The sequence below is a fragment of the Moschus berezovskii genome, chromosome 11 (assembly GCF_049115385.1).
Source record: "Moschus berezovskii isolate FMDL1 chromosome 11, NW_MosBer_1.0, whole genome shotgun sequence".
Taxonomy (NCBI): Eukaryota; Metazoa; Chordata; class Mammalia; order Artiodactyla; family Moschidae; genus Moschus; species Moschus berezovskii.
This window is the reverse complement of record NC_142470.1, coordinates 3,516,257-3,528,626: the sequence shown is the minus strand read 5'-3', so window position 1 is coordinate 3,528,626 and position 12,370 is coordinate 3,516,257. Positions and strand designations below refer to the sequence as shown.

The 12,370-nt window shown below is 58.7% G+C and overlaps 1 protein-coding gene across 2 annotated transcripts in view; it reads left to right on the top strand.

Moving 5' to 3' along the window:
* The window catches only part of KCNT1 (potassium sodium-activated channel subfamily T member 1), a 60,331-nt gene extending 56,070 nt beyond the window's left edge, over window positions 1-4,261 (top strand). The window contains exons 30-31 of one of the 2 annotated variants that reach the window (XM_055400699.2): window positions 3,009-3,093; window positions 3,227-4,261. In XM_055400699.2, the coding sequence (XP_055256674.1) occupies window positions 3,009-3,093; window positions 3,227-3,347 (206 nt within the window). In that variant the 3' untranslated portion in view covers window positions 3,348-4,261. The remainder of the gene's footprint in view (window positions 1-3,008; window positions 3,094-3,226) is intronic. The other variant, XM_088841044.1, reaches the window with a different exon arrangement.
* The last annotated feature ends 8,109 nt before the right edge of the window (window positions 4,262-12,370 follow it).

Here is a 12,370-nt window from a genome sequence, read left to right as displayed (position 1 = left end):
AGCGGCCGGAGTCTGGCATAGGGGGCATGCTAACCCTTCCCGACGGTCCATCCAGTGGCCGCCCGCCCCAGCCAGGCAGCCAGACAGGGCAAGACACGAGAGAGGGTCCCTGCAGGCAGGGCCCCATGAGCTTCCAGGCCGCCCCACTGCAGGGACCCTTTCTCCCCACCGACTGCTGACTTCAGCACGGCCCCCTGCACCCCAGCACTTCTGCCCACTTTGTTGTCTGAAATAAGCCCTGCCCTGGACACCCAGGCAGCCACCAGCCAGCCCCTGGGAGCCCACCCAGCTCTCGAGAAGCACTAGCATGGAGTACCCCAGGCCAGATTACCCACACCCCCGGCGTGGTGGAGCACAGTGAGACCTGAGCTGGCGCCTGGGGCCTTAGGATCTGCAGCACCTTGAGCCTTTGAGGGCCACCCAAGCCAGGTGGACAGTTGACCTCCACTCCCTAGCTGGGGCTTCACGAGATGGGGGCCTTTTCATTTGAGACAAAGCTTGATTGTAGCACATTCTCATCCAGGCGCTCGGGTGCTGCTTGAGCCCCTGTATCTTCCAAGAAGACATCCCACAGCCCCCAGACCCACCCCAAGACCCCAGCAGGGGTCAGAGCAGAGTCCAGGCCCCAGACCTCACTGCTGGGACCCCTTCTTTACCTGGGAGCTCCCCAGGCTCAGAGCTGTGCAGGCCTCCTGAGCCCAGGTGGGTGTTAGCTCAGGTGGGCTGGTTTCTGAGGACAGCCGGGGCAGACAAGAGCCAGGATTGAGAAGCTCTGGGGTGCACCGCGGGGGAGCTGCAGGGCGGCCCAGGAGGCAGAGCCCTGACCACACCCCACCCCCTGCCCCGGGTCCCGGCATTTTTCCTCACTTGCACCCATGCCCCACTAGGCCAGTGCGAGTCAGCCTGGGGCTGCCACGAGTGGGAGGGCTGCGGCGCCACCTCCCTGTGGCCGGCTGAGCCCCTACTTCTCGCCAAGGCTCACGGGCAGGTTGGCCGCACACACAGGGCCACTGGGTGCTGTTTACTGAGCCCCGCCCCCTGGTGTGTGGGCGTGGAGAGGTGCCTGGGCCAGGACCTAAAACCAGAGGACTGGCTGGTCCCAGGGGGTTGCAGGGCGGTCCTCCAGGGGACAGCACCACAAGGCCCGCCCCCCTCCAGCTGGGTGCAGATGAGGGACGAGACGCCTCCAGCCGTAACATGTAGACACAGCCCTTCCGCACAGTCACCCCTGGGGGGAGGGGTCCAGCTGCACCCAGTTCACAGTTCTGGGGCAGGGGTTCCAGAGGAGTGGTGTGGCCCCCAGGGGCTGGTGAGAGTCTGGTCTGCGGGTCCAGGGAGGAGCCCCCACGGAGGCTGGAATGCCAGGTGTGGAGGCAGAGGGGCTCTCCCCTTGGTCATGGGCCAGGCCCCGGCCCCACGCCAGGCCCTTCCTGGAGCGCAGCAGGTGCGATGAGGCCACCCTGCCTGGGAAGTCGGGGTCAGGGCCTCGTGGGTCACCCAGTCCCCAGGAGCTACAGCCGGACCCCATGTGCCTCCCCCCGCCACCTCTCAGCCCAGCGCCCCCACAAGCTGGGCCCGGCTTGGGCTGGGAACGCCCATAGCCCGCCCGCCCCTGGCAGAGGCAGGGCCCAGGCTGGGTGCAGAGGGTCCAGTGAGGCAGGGGCCACGCCCACCCTCTGCGGCCCTGCCCCTGGGTGAGAGGGACAGGTGACCCTGTCCCTCGTCAGCCTCTACGTTTCCCTTGTTCTTGCTGGCTGTGCTCTGGGGTACAGTGTCCCCCAAAGGCTCCCGCCCGCGCCCCCGCTGCCCCAGCCCTGCTCTTTGCTGCCCTCCCCGGACATGCGCCGCCTCCAAGAGCCAAGCCCACCGGTGACCCCGCGCAGTGGGAGGGGCGGGGACACGAGCCTGGACCCGGTGATGTCTGTAAGCCCTGCCCCCCATTTGGCTGTCCCCTGAAGCATGCCGGGCTCCACCTGCTGCTGTGGGGTTCCCGAATCCAGTGTCAGATTCGGCCCTGAACTCACCAGTTCAGGGAAGTGAGCCGCAGCACCCCTTGCTGGCCCGCCACCGGCAGCTGCCCCACCTTCCCTGAGTCCCTGACCCCCGTCGCCAGGGAGCCCTCCCTAGAAGGGAGGGGCCGGTGCAGAGAGAAGGAGGTGGGAGGAGCCGGGGCAGAGGTCGCCCAGGGCCCTACCCATCCCCCCATCAGGGCCATCCCCCGCAATGTCTAGTCCTGGGTCAGGAGGTGCCTTTAAGCATCCCCAGATGTGTAAACTGAGGCCACGAGCCATCCACCTTCTGCCACTCACTGAGCTCAGGGTCACTGCTGGGCAGTGGCCAGCCCGACCCCACAGTTGGCCAAAGAGACATCTATGCGGTGACCAGGGTTTCTCTAGAACCAGTTCACACCCTTCCAGGTCACATCCCGGGGCAACCCCTATAGCTGGACGCTGGGCTGGCTGTACCCATGGTGGGCAGCAGCCGGGCCCTGTGCATGCCCGGGGGGACCTCCAGCAGGGTGAGCCGGTTGGACTCTGGGCTGATGCTGCCAGACAGGTTTTGGGAAACAGAGGGCAAATCCAAGGTTGACAGCTGAGGGGATTGGGGGTGGCCCGTACGGGGCAGGGGTGCAGGGGCAGGGTGAATAAGCCTGGGCTGGGTGTGTGTGCAGATGTGCTGTTCTGTGCTGGTGTTTGCACACATGGAGGTGTGCATAGGTGTGCTCCACATTCAGGGTCACCTTCTCCTAAGATTTTGGTGACTCAACAAGCTGCGGGGACGGGCAGGGGTGGTGGCTGCTCCCTGCCCATGCAGCGCTGGGCTGAGGCCCACATGGGTCAGGGAAGACCGGCTGGGCTGGGTTCCCCAGGATGGGGCTCGGGTGGGACGGTCCTACGGCCAGGAGGATTCTGCAGCTGACTGGAGCTGCCAGCTCCTCAGGGCCTGGCGGAGCAGAGGTGGGCAGGGGCTGAGGGGTGACCGCCCACCGGGCCCTGTCTCCTCCGCAGATGAGATGAATGACCACCAGAACACCCTCTCCTATGTGCTTATCAACCCCCCACCCGACACACGGCTGGAGCCCAACGACATTGTGTAAGTACCGCTTCCCCAGGCACGTGTAGACACCTGCCCTTCGCCACATGGACTGGTACTGCGCACCCACATGGGTATCCAACCTGGCCTTCTGGGCAAACCGTGATGCCAGGGCCCTCCGCCCTTCCCACAGATATCTAATCCGCTCCGACCCCTTGGCCCACGTGGCCAGCAGCTCCCAGAGCCGGAAGAACAGTTGCAGCAACAAACTGGCCTCCTGCAACCCTGAGACGCGGGACGAGACACAGCTCTGATCACCTTGCGGAGTCCGCGAGCCCATGATGTGTGAGCCCTGGGCCCTGCCCGGCGCCCAACCCCAAGATGCTCCCGGGACTGGGCCAGAGGAAGCGGACCTTAGCCGGGTGAGGGCTTGGGCTGCCCTGGGCACTACCGGACACCGGCGGGAAGACTTTTTAACCTGTTTTTACAAATCTATACAACCCTGATCCTTCGCACAAACGCACCGCAACTCGTGACCGGATCTGGCCACGGCGGAGGGAGAGGAGCCGGGCTGGACCGCGGGGTGAGGCTGGGGTGGATTGGACGGGTGCCCAGGCCGGGGGCTCACGCCGCGACAGGAGAGGGACGCTCCTGCCTGAACTCGCCATGTTTCCTCAGCCATGGACCAGTCTAGCCTGTGGCTCTTGGCCAAGCCATGGGGTGGGGGGCCGCGCTTCTCGCCTGGGTCCCCTGTGCACTCATTTGAGAAGGAAATGGAAAACAAGAGGGTCTTCAGCTTGGCCAAGCCCCTGGCCGCAGCAGGACGGGCTCTGGAGAAGCGTCAGGGTGGGGCCCTGCCGTGCACTGGGGATCCCGCGGCGCATGACTTTGGAAGAGACTGGGACGACTGCCTTTTCCTCTATTTTTATGCTGAACTTTTGCAGCCGCACCATCTGATACCATTTTCAACGAGAAATCTGAAGCACAACGCAGCCGCTGGGCTGCCGGCCCGCGCCTCCAGGACAGGGGCTTCTCCTTATCAAGGGAGGGGCCCCGGGCATCAGCTCGGCTCCTTTGTGACTGTTGCTGCCAGGTTTGCACGCTCAGAGCTGGAAACTTCCATTAAATGGATGCACTCTGCAGACAGGAGGTGCCCTCGTGAGGCATTCACTCCATGGTTGCATGCTCTGGGCCTGGGTCTGCCCCAGCCACCCAAGGGTTAGGAACCACCCCTGGGACCCCCACAGGGAAGCCCCCAAAATGCAGCTGGCCCAGGTCCTTCCCAAAAGCAGAAAGCAAGTCAGCTGGAGGCAGGGGTTCCAGGAGGGCTCCCTGGAGCCCGGCCGAGCCCTGGGACAGGTCTGTGCGCCTCTCCAGCACAAAGACACCCCTGTTGGTTCTAGCTGGGGGCTCTTGCTCGTACAGAGTACCCCCAAGAGTCTGGCAGGGGAAGGACCAACCCAGCCCCCGGGTGGTGTGGCTCCAGGCCACACAGCAGCTGGAGTGGCCTGCCCCCAGGGAGGGATATGACTCAGGGCGGCCCTCCCCTTCCCAGGTCAAGGCCCCACGTCCAGCTCACCCCCCACTGGCTTCTCGGGATCCTCCCACCTAGAGAGGGTCTCCACACCCAGGGTGGGAGGAGCTGCTGGGACAGTGCAGGCTGGGCGGTGGTCAGGAAGGGTGTCTGGTCAAGGAGGGGAAACTCAGGGGCCCTCAACGGGGCGACAGGCTGTTGATATGGGCTCAGGTGGCCTCTGGGGCCAGGGCCCATCCACGTGGGCTGTCAGTGGCTCCCAGGGGCCTGCCGGTGGCTGTTCCCTTGCGCACCTACCACCTCTTCTGGCACCCACGTGCCAGCTCCCCAAGGGGAGGAGACCCCTGCAGGAGTGGAGACCAAGGAGACCTTCTTGGCCCTGGAGTGGGGTCTCCATCCAGGAGGGGCTGCAGCCCCTCGGTACCCCACTGGGGAGACGGCATCCGACTGGGATCCCTGGAGGTGCCTGCTTGAGTGTGGGTGCACAGGATGGGCAGTGAGGAATGGGGTCTCCTCTGGGTCAGACGCACTCACACCCAACACACTCTCACACCCAGACGCGCTCTCACCCAGAAGCGCTCACACCAAGAGGCGCTTCAAACCCAGAGGCGCTCACACCAGACACGCTCACACCCAGATGCGCTCACACCCATACACCCTCACACCAGATGCGCTCACACCCAGAGGCGCTCACACCAGACGCACTCACACAGACACACTCTCACACCCAGATGCTCTCACACCCAGACGTGCTCACACCAGAGGTGCTCACACCAGACGTGCTCACACCAGACGTGCTCACACACACACTCTCACACCCAGATGCGCTCACACCCAGACATGCTCACACCCAGATACACGCTCACACCCAGACTCGCTCACACCAGATGTGCTCACACCCAGACGCGCTCACACCAGACAAGCTCACACCACACGCACTCACAACAGACGCGCTCACACCAGACGCGCTCACACCAGACGCACTCACCCAGACACGCGCTCACCCAGACACGCTCTCACCCAGACGCGCTCACAGCAGATGTGCTCACACCCAGACGTGCTCACAGCAGACGCGCTCACACCCAGACGCGCTCACCCAGACGCGCTCACAGCAGATGCACTCACACCCAGACGTGCTCACACCCAGACGCACTCACCCAGACGTGCTCTCACCCAGACGCGCTCACAGCAGACGTGCTCACAGCAGAAGCGCTCACACCCAGACGCACTCACACCAAGACGTGCTCACACCGAGGCGCGCTCTCACCCAGACGTGCTCACAGCAGACGCGCTCTCACCCAGACGTGCTCTCACCCAGACGCGCTCACACCCAGACGCACTCACACCCAGACGCGCTCACAGCAGACGCGCTCACACCCAGATGCGCTCACACCCAGATGCACTCACACCCAGAGGCACTCACACCCAGACGCACTCTCACCCACTCACACCCGGACACACTCTCACCCAGACGCTCTCAAACACAGAGGCGCTCAGACCCAGCCACGCTCTCAACCAGACGCGCTCAACACCCAGACGCTTTCTCACACCCATTGCCACCTGCAGAGGCTTCAGCAAAGTCCTGAGACTGAATCCAGGCATCCTAACCGGACTGGCAGAAGACATATCTCAATGTTTTGACAGGTTTTCAGACATATAAAATGAGAGAGACACCTCTGATTTTTAATTCCTGTAGAATGCTGGTCACAACAACGGCACCAGCGACAAGCAGGCTGTTGTGGCTTGTGACATGACGTGGCCTAGGAACGCCAGCCCTGAGGTGCCCATTCGCCTCCCCCCGGAGCTGAGCATTTATGGATGGACATGGAGCAGGTGTGAACAGACTCAGGGCACCCACCCAGAATCTCAGAAGTGCGTTCAGTAGCTGGGAGACAAAAGGAGATGGAATCATATCAAGCGCTTATTAAAAGCAGAGCAGGCAGAAAAAGGGACAAGGTATGCGCAGCACAGTCAGGAGCAGGGCACAGGCCACCCCACCCCCAGTCCCCCGGCCCCCTAGGCAGCAGAGAGCCCCTCAGAGGCCCAGCCTCGGGAGGATGCTGGCCCACCCACCATGGACACGGGCTCAGTTGCTGGGCAGGAGTTCACACGACCACAAAGCAGGCACCCCCATGACATTCACATCTTGTCTTCACCCCAGTCCAGACCAATGGTCTCAAAGGTGCCTTCTCCCTCTGGGGGCTCAAGTTCGGGTCAGGACCCTTGGCAGCTGAGCCCCCTGACGGGTGTGCGTCTCAGGAATTGCAGCATTTTCTTGTGAGATCGGTGAGCTACAGCTTCCCGTGGGTCGGGCAGGGCTGTGTCCCTGGTGCCAGACAGGCATGCTGGCTGGGCTGGGCGCACACAGGCATGCAGTCCGGGACCTCAGCCCACTGCCCTACCACCAGCCTCGCCCCCCATGGGGCTTGAGAGGCTTGGCTGGGGCCTCCAGGGGCGGAGTTCTCCAGGGCAGCCAGCTGACCAAGGCCATGTTCAGGCCCAGTGAAGTCAGTGGAAGCTTGAGTGCCAAGCAGGGTGGTCTTGGAGGACTCAGGGATGCCCAGAAAAAGCAGGTAAAAATCTTTACCCAGGACTGCTCCACTCCAGCCCCCCAAGTTCTAGGTGACCACGTGGGTTCAGAGTAGACCTCCATTCCAGCCCTGGGCACGTCCCTGGAGACCACCCAGCCCCTGCAGATCCCTTCTCTGGCTGGGACCCCCATTATCTCCAGGGCTCTGCAGGGGAGAACAGCTCACCCAGGGAGCCTTCCTGCTGCCCCGACTGTCCCAAGGTCCCAGGCCACAGCCCCTGGGATGCCAGGCAGGGACTGCAGACTCGCTTTCAGCATCCATAGCCCCTCTCCAGCCCAGCTTGGTGCCCGGGGCTTCAGCCCAGCAGCTCCAGGTGTCTGGACGGAGGGGCCACGGGGAGCCCATCGGCCCCCTCAGTGCTGAGGCAACCCCTGTGGCTGGTTCCCGGCTATCCTGCTGCACAGGGTGGACTGGGGGTCTTCCCAGGGGAACCCTCCCCCAGGGCCTCCCCCAAGAGCTGGTGCTGAGCCTGGGTCCTCAGGAAGAGGGGCTGAGGTGGATGGGGAGCCAAAGAAGTCTAGAACCTCTGCTCATCACAGCTCCATCAAGAGAGTGCAGAGCTCTGGAGGCATAAGATAACTAATATACAGAATATGTATTTTAAGGAAAAAGAAGCAGAACACTTGAGACATTTCACAAAAGAAAAACAAGATGACCAACAAAGACATGGAAATATGCCGCATTCATCTCTAACCAAGAAAACAGCAATTGTAAACACCAAGAGAAGGGGTTATATTCCAAATACCAAGAGTAACAGTTAAAAAAAAGCCACAGAGTTCCCCGGTGGTCTAGCGGTTAGGGTTCTGGGCTTTCATTACCATGCTGTTGTTCAGTCGCTCAGTTGTGTCTGACTCTTTGCGACCCCGTGGACTGCAGCACGCCAGGCTCCCCTGTCCTTCACTGTCTCCCGGAGTTTGCTCAAAGTTGTGTCTGTTGAGTCGGTGATGCCATCCAGCCATCTCATCCTCTGTCGCCCCTTCTCCTCCCGCCTTCAGGCTTTCCCAGCATCAGGGTCTTTTCCAAGGAGTCGGCTTTACACATCAGGTGGCCAAAGTATTGGAGCTTCAACATCAGTCCTTCCAATGAATACCCAGGACTGATCTGCTTTAGGATTGACTGGTTGGATCTCCTTGCAGTTCAAGGGACTTTCAAGAGTCTTCTCCAGCACCACAATTCAAAAGCATTAATTCTTCAGCGTTCAGCCTTCTTTATGGTCCAACTCTCACATCCATACATGACTACTGGAAAAACCACAGCTTTGACTAGATGGACCTTTGTTAGGAAAAGTGATGTCTCTGCTTTTTGATACGCTGTCTAGGTTTGTCCCTGATAGCTCAGTTGGTAAAGACTCCACCTGCAATGCAGGAGACCCCGGTTCGATTCCTGGGTCGGGAAGATCCCCTGGAGAAGGGAACGGCTACGCCTACCCACTCTAGTGTTCTGGCCTGGAGAATCCCATGGACGTCCCTGGGGTCACAAAGAGTCGGACATGACTGAGCATCTTTCACTTTCACTTTTATTTTCACTAGGTTTGTCACAGCTTTTCTTCCAAGGAACGATCGTGTTTTAATTTCATGCCTGCAGTCACTGTCTGGTGATTTTGGAGCCCAACAAAATAAAATCTGTCACTGCTTCCACTTTTTCCCCTTCAGTTTGCCGTGAAATGATGGGACTGGATGCCACGATTAAGCTCAACATTTTTCAAATGTTGACTTTGAAGCCAGCTTTTTCACTCTCCTCTTTCAACCTCATCAAGAGGCTGTTTAGTTCCTCTTCACTCTATCATTGCCATGGCCCAAGTTCAGTTCCTGGTTGGGGAACTGAGATCCCACAAGCCATGTGGCATGGCAAAAAGAAAAAAAAAGAGCCACGACTCAGCACACACGCTCTGCATATAAGGAAATGCTCCTGTCTGTTTTCAGTCGCTCAGTCGTGTCCATCTCTGTGCGACCCCGTGGACTGTAGCCCACCAGGCTCCTCTGTCCATGGGAGTCTCCAAGCGACAACACTGCAGTGGGCAGCCATCCGCTTCTCCAGGGGATCTTCCCAGCCCAGGGTTCAAACCCAGGTCTCCCACATTGCAGGCGGACCCTTTACCATTTGAGCCACCAGGAAAGCCCTGTCTAGACTATTTTAAAAGTTTCTGTGCATCAGTAGGAAAGAGCCACCCAGTTAAAGCAGCCTAATTGCAAGTGGGCAAAGGAAACCCCAAGAATTTCCCAGAAAGGAAGCGCAAGCGGGCTGTCAACCTCTAAAATGCTCACCCTCCTCTACGTCAGGGGATGCCCAGCGACACAACAGGACAGCCACGGGGTTCTGGGTGAGCCCACCGTGCACCCACCGAGGGCCCTCCGAGGAATGGAGGTGCCGACCTGAGCTGGAGGAAGGAGCAGAACCCCCCCAACCTTGATCTGCTCTGAGACCCCAGGACCCACGGGCTCAGTCCCATGGGAAGGGCTCCCTGCAACACACCCTGGCGGGCCTCCAACCCTGTGGAGGGGGCTGCAGTCCATGTGGGGGCCCGTGGCCCTGCTCACCCGCTGGGGCCCTGGAGTCCGTCTGAGCCCAGAAGAGAGAGTGACAGCAGGCACCATGTTCAGGGCTCCTTGTCCTGGGTCCCCAGCGCCCAGCCCTGAATCAGCAGATGAGACCCCCTAGAAAGGCCCCTGGGGACTTGGCATGTGGTGGAGGTCCATCTGCACAGCTGGAGACTGAACCTCCGCTGTCACACCTCTGGGGGGACACTCTAAGCGACCAGCTTCCTGTGGCCACCCTTGCCCAATGCACCTGCTGGTCTGGGAGCGCTCTGGCTTGCATGGTGGTGCCAACACTCGCTACCTGTTCTCCGCCTTTCTAGGCGGACCTTCATGTCTCTGCTACTGAAGACCGTTAGGGCATTTCTTTTCCTGTCTTTAATCCTGATGCCTTATTATGACAACTCAGATATCCAGGAGAACCTTGGCTACTGAGTCTGGCCTCCAGCGACCCGGGCTCCACCCTGACCTAACGGGGGACGCTCCCAGCGCTTCCCTGTTAAGGTGGGGTCTGCTGGAAATCTCTGCTGAGTGTTATCAGAGTGTGAGGATTCTAGCCGCCGCACTTTTCATCCTGGATAACACACGCCGAGTGTGGTCAGCTTGTTTCTACCCCTGGTGTTCCTCTTTGGCTCGCCACGTAAATTGCACTGCTGTGTCCTCACGCTGAACGTTTCTTCCTGTTCTGTGCTGTGGAGCCTGATGTCTTCGTCTGGGTTCCCCTGACATTTTTATCCCAGGGTTTGGACACATTATGCTCGGCAGCAGGAACTGGACCGTAGTTTTCTGTTTCTGGGCCTCTGGTCAGGTTTTGATGCAGAGAAATCTAGTTTTATTCATCGGTCTACCGGGTCTCCTTGCATGGACACCACCCCGAGCCTCCTCCCCCAGACACACCTGAGCCTGAGATCAGGGTGTCTCCCCGACAATGACATGACACAGTCACACGGCAGGGCTTCTCTTGGCGACACAAAACACTGGTGTCTTAAACTTCAGGACGCCTTAGACCAGTGAGCATGAGTCCTTCCGTCAGCAGTCTAGAGGCTCCAGGACAGGGAGCCCAGGGGACGCCTGGCGCACACTCTCCCGCAGCAGCTGAGTGACACCTAACGCTGGAAGCTTGTGGAACCCGCCCCAGGGGGACTGCCCCACTGGTGCACCGACCAACCCCTGGATGAGGCATCTCAGCACCCACAAGCTGAGCAGGCCGGTGTGAAGACAGACACGAAAATAAGGGTGTACTTCACGCAGCAAACGGCTGCTTTCCCCCTCCATCATCTCATGCTTCAGCTAACCAACTCCTACTAATAAAACGGGACCAAATGTCAACATAATGTAGAAGCAAAACCTCTAGGGGTGACTTTGTTGGCAAGTGCTGAGAACCACTCATTTTAAAATGAGAATAAACAGTCAAACTTTATATCAAGTTCTGTGCATGCAATTCATTACTTTTCTGTAGGTATGTTCTACTTCAATTTAAAAAAAAAGAACAAGGATTTTACACAATGAAAATTTAACACCTGGAATAAAAAAAGGCCCCCCAAAAATCATTTCTTACAAAATAAGAGACTAGAGAGATTTATCAGTTTAACTGGAGACAAATGGTTGAACATAAAAACACTAAATTCAAGTCCTGGGACTTCCCTGGTGGTCTAGTGGTTAGGATTCCACACTTCCCTTGCAGGGGAGTTTGATTCCTGGTCGGGGAGCTGGGATCCCACATGCCACACAGCCAAAGTGGAACAAAACAAAAAGGAATGTATGAAAAATCAAAAACGGAAGGTATGGCCGGTTCATGTTGGTGTCTGGCAGAAATCACCACAACATTGTAAAATAATTATTCTGTAATTAAAAATTTAAAAATAGATTTAAAAAGTAATGAATTGATAGCTGAAAGGGAAAAAAATGCAAAATATAAGAAAAAATGTTGAGAATTAGGAAAAAAAAAACCAAAACCTTGATGCTTCAGCCTGCCTGGCACTGCTGCTGACACCTCCTGGATGCTCACAAGCCTCCACCACGGGCCCCCGACCAGAATGAGCAAAGAACAGGCATCGTCTGGGGCATGCGAGTCCCGTCGCAAAGCTTGGTCCCTAGAGCAGCACGCATGTCAATTTAACCAGTCACATCACAGAGCATCTCAAGCTATAAACGTGGAACGTGTGTACAGATAGATGCCCGACAGTACGTCTCAGCAGCCCCAACCCCAGGCAGCACGCTCGGGCTGGAACCACGTAGCCTGGCCGAGTGCAGCTGAGACCCGCAGTCACCAGATGAAAACACAAGCCCAGACACGAGCTTGCAAGTGTGTTAGCTTCCGACCTTCGTAACACCGCCAGTCTATAGCCTTCACTGTCATGGGAGAGTCGGGTTTTGTGCTGTTGCTCTCTCTCTACTAGGAGCAACCCCAAACTCACGGCCAAGAAGGGCTCCCCTGAAACCACCTCTCACAAGTTACATATGGGCGTGAAGACGTGGAGATCAGACTGTATGGTTTACTACACTTTATCATTCATTCCCGCCAAAGTGGCTTTTCCTCACTATTTAGAGAGTAACTTGGAAAACGGTAACTTGCTCTTTCTAAAGAAGAGGGAACACATAGACCCCTCAGCTGGCTGAGCACAGGAAGCGGGAGGGAGCCAGGAGACAAGCGTCTTCCTGGGGCAAGTTCCACCCCG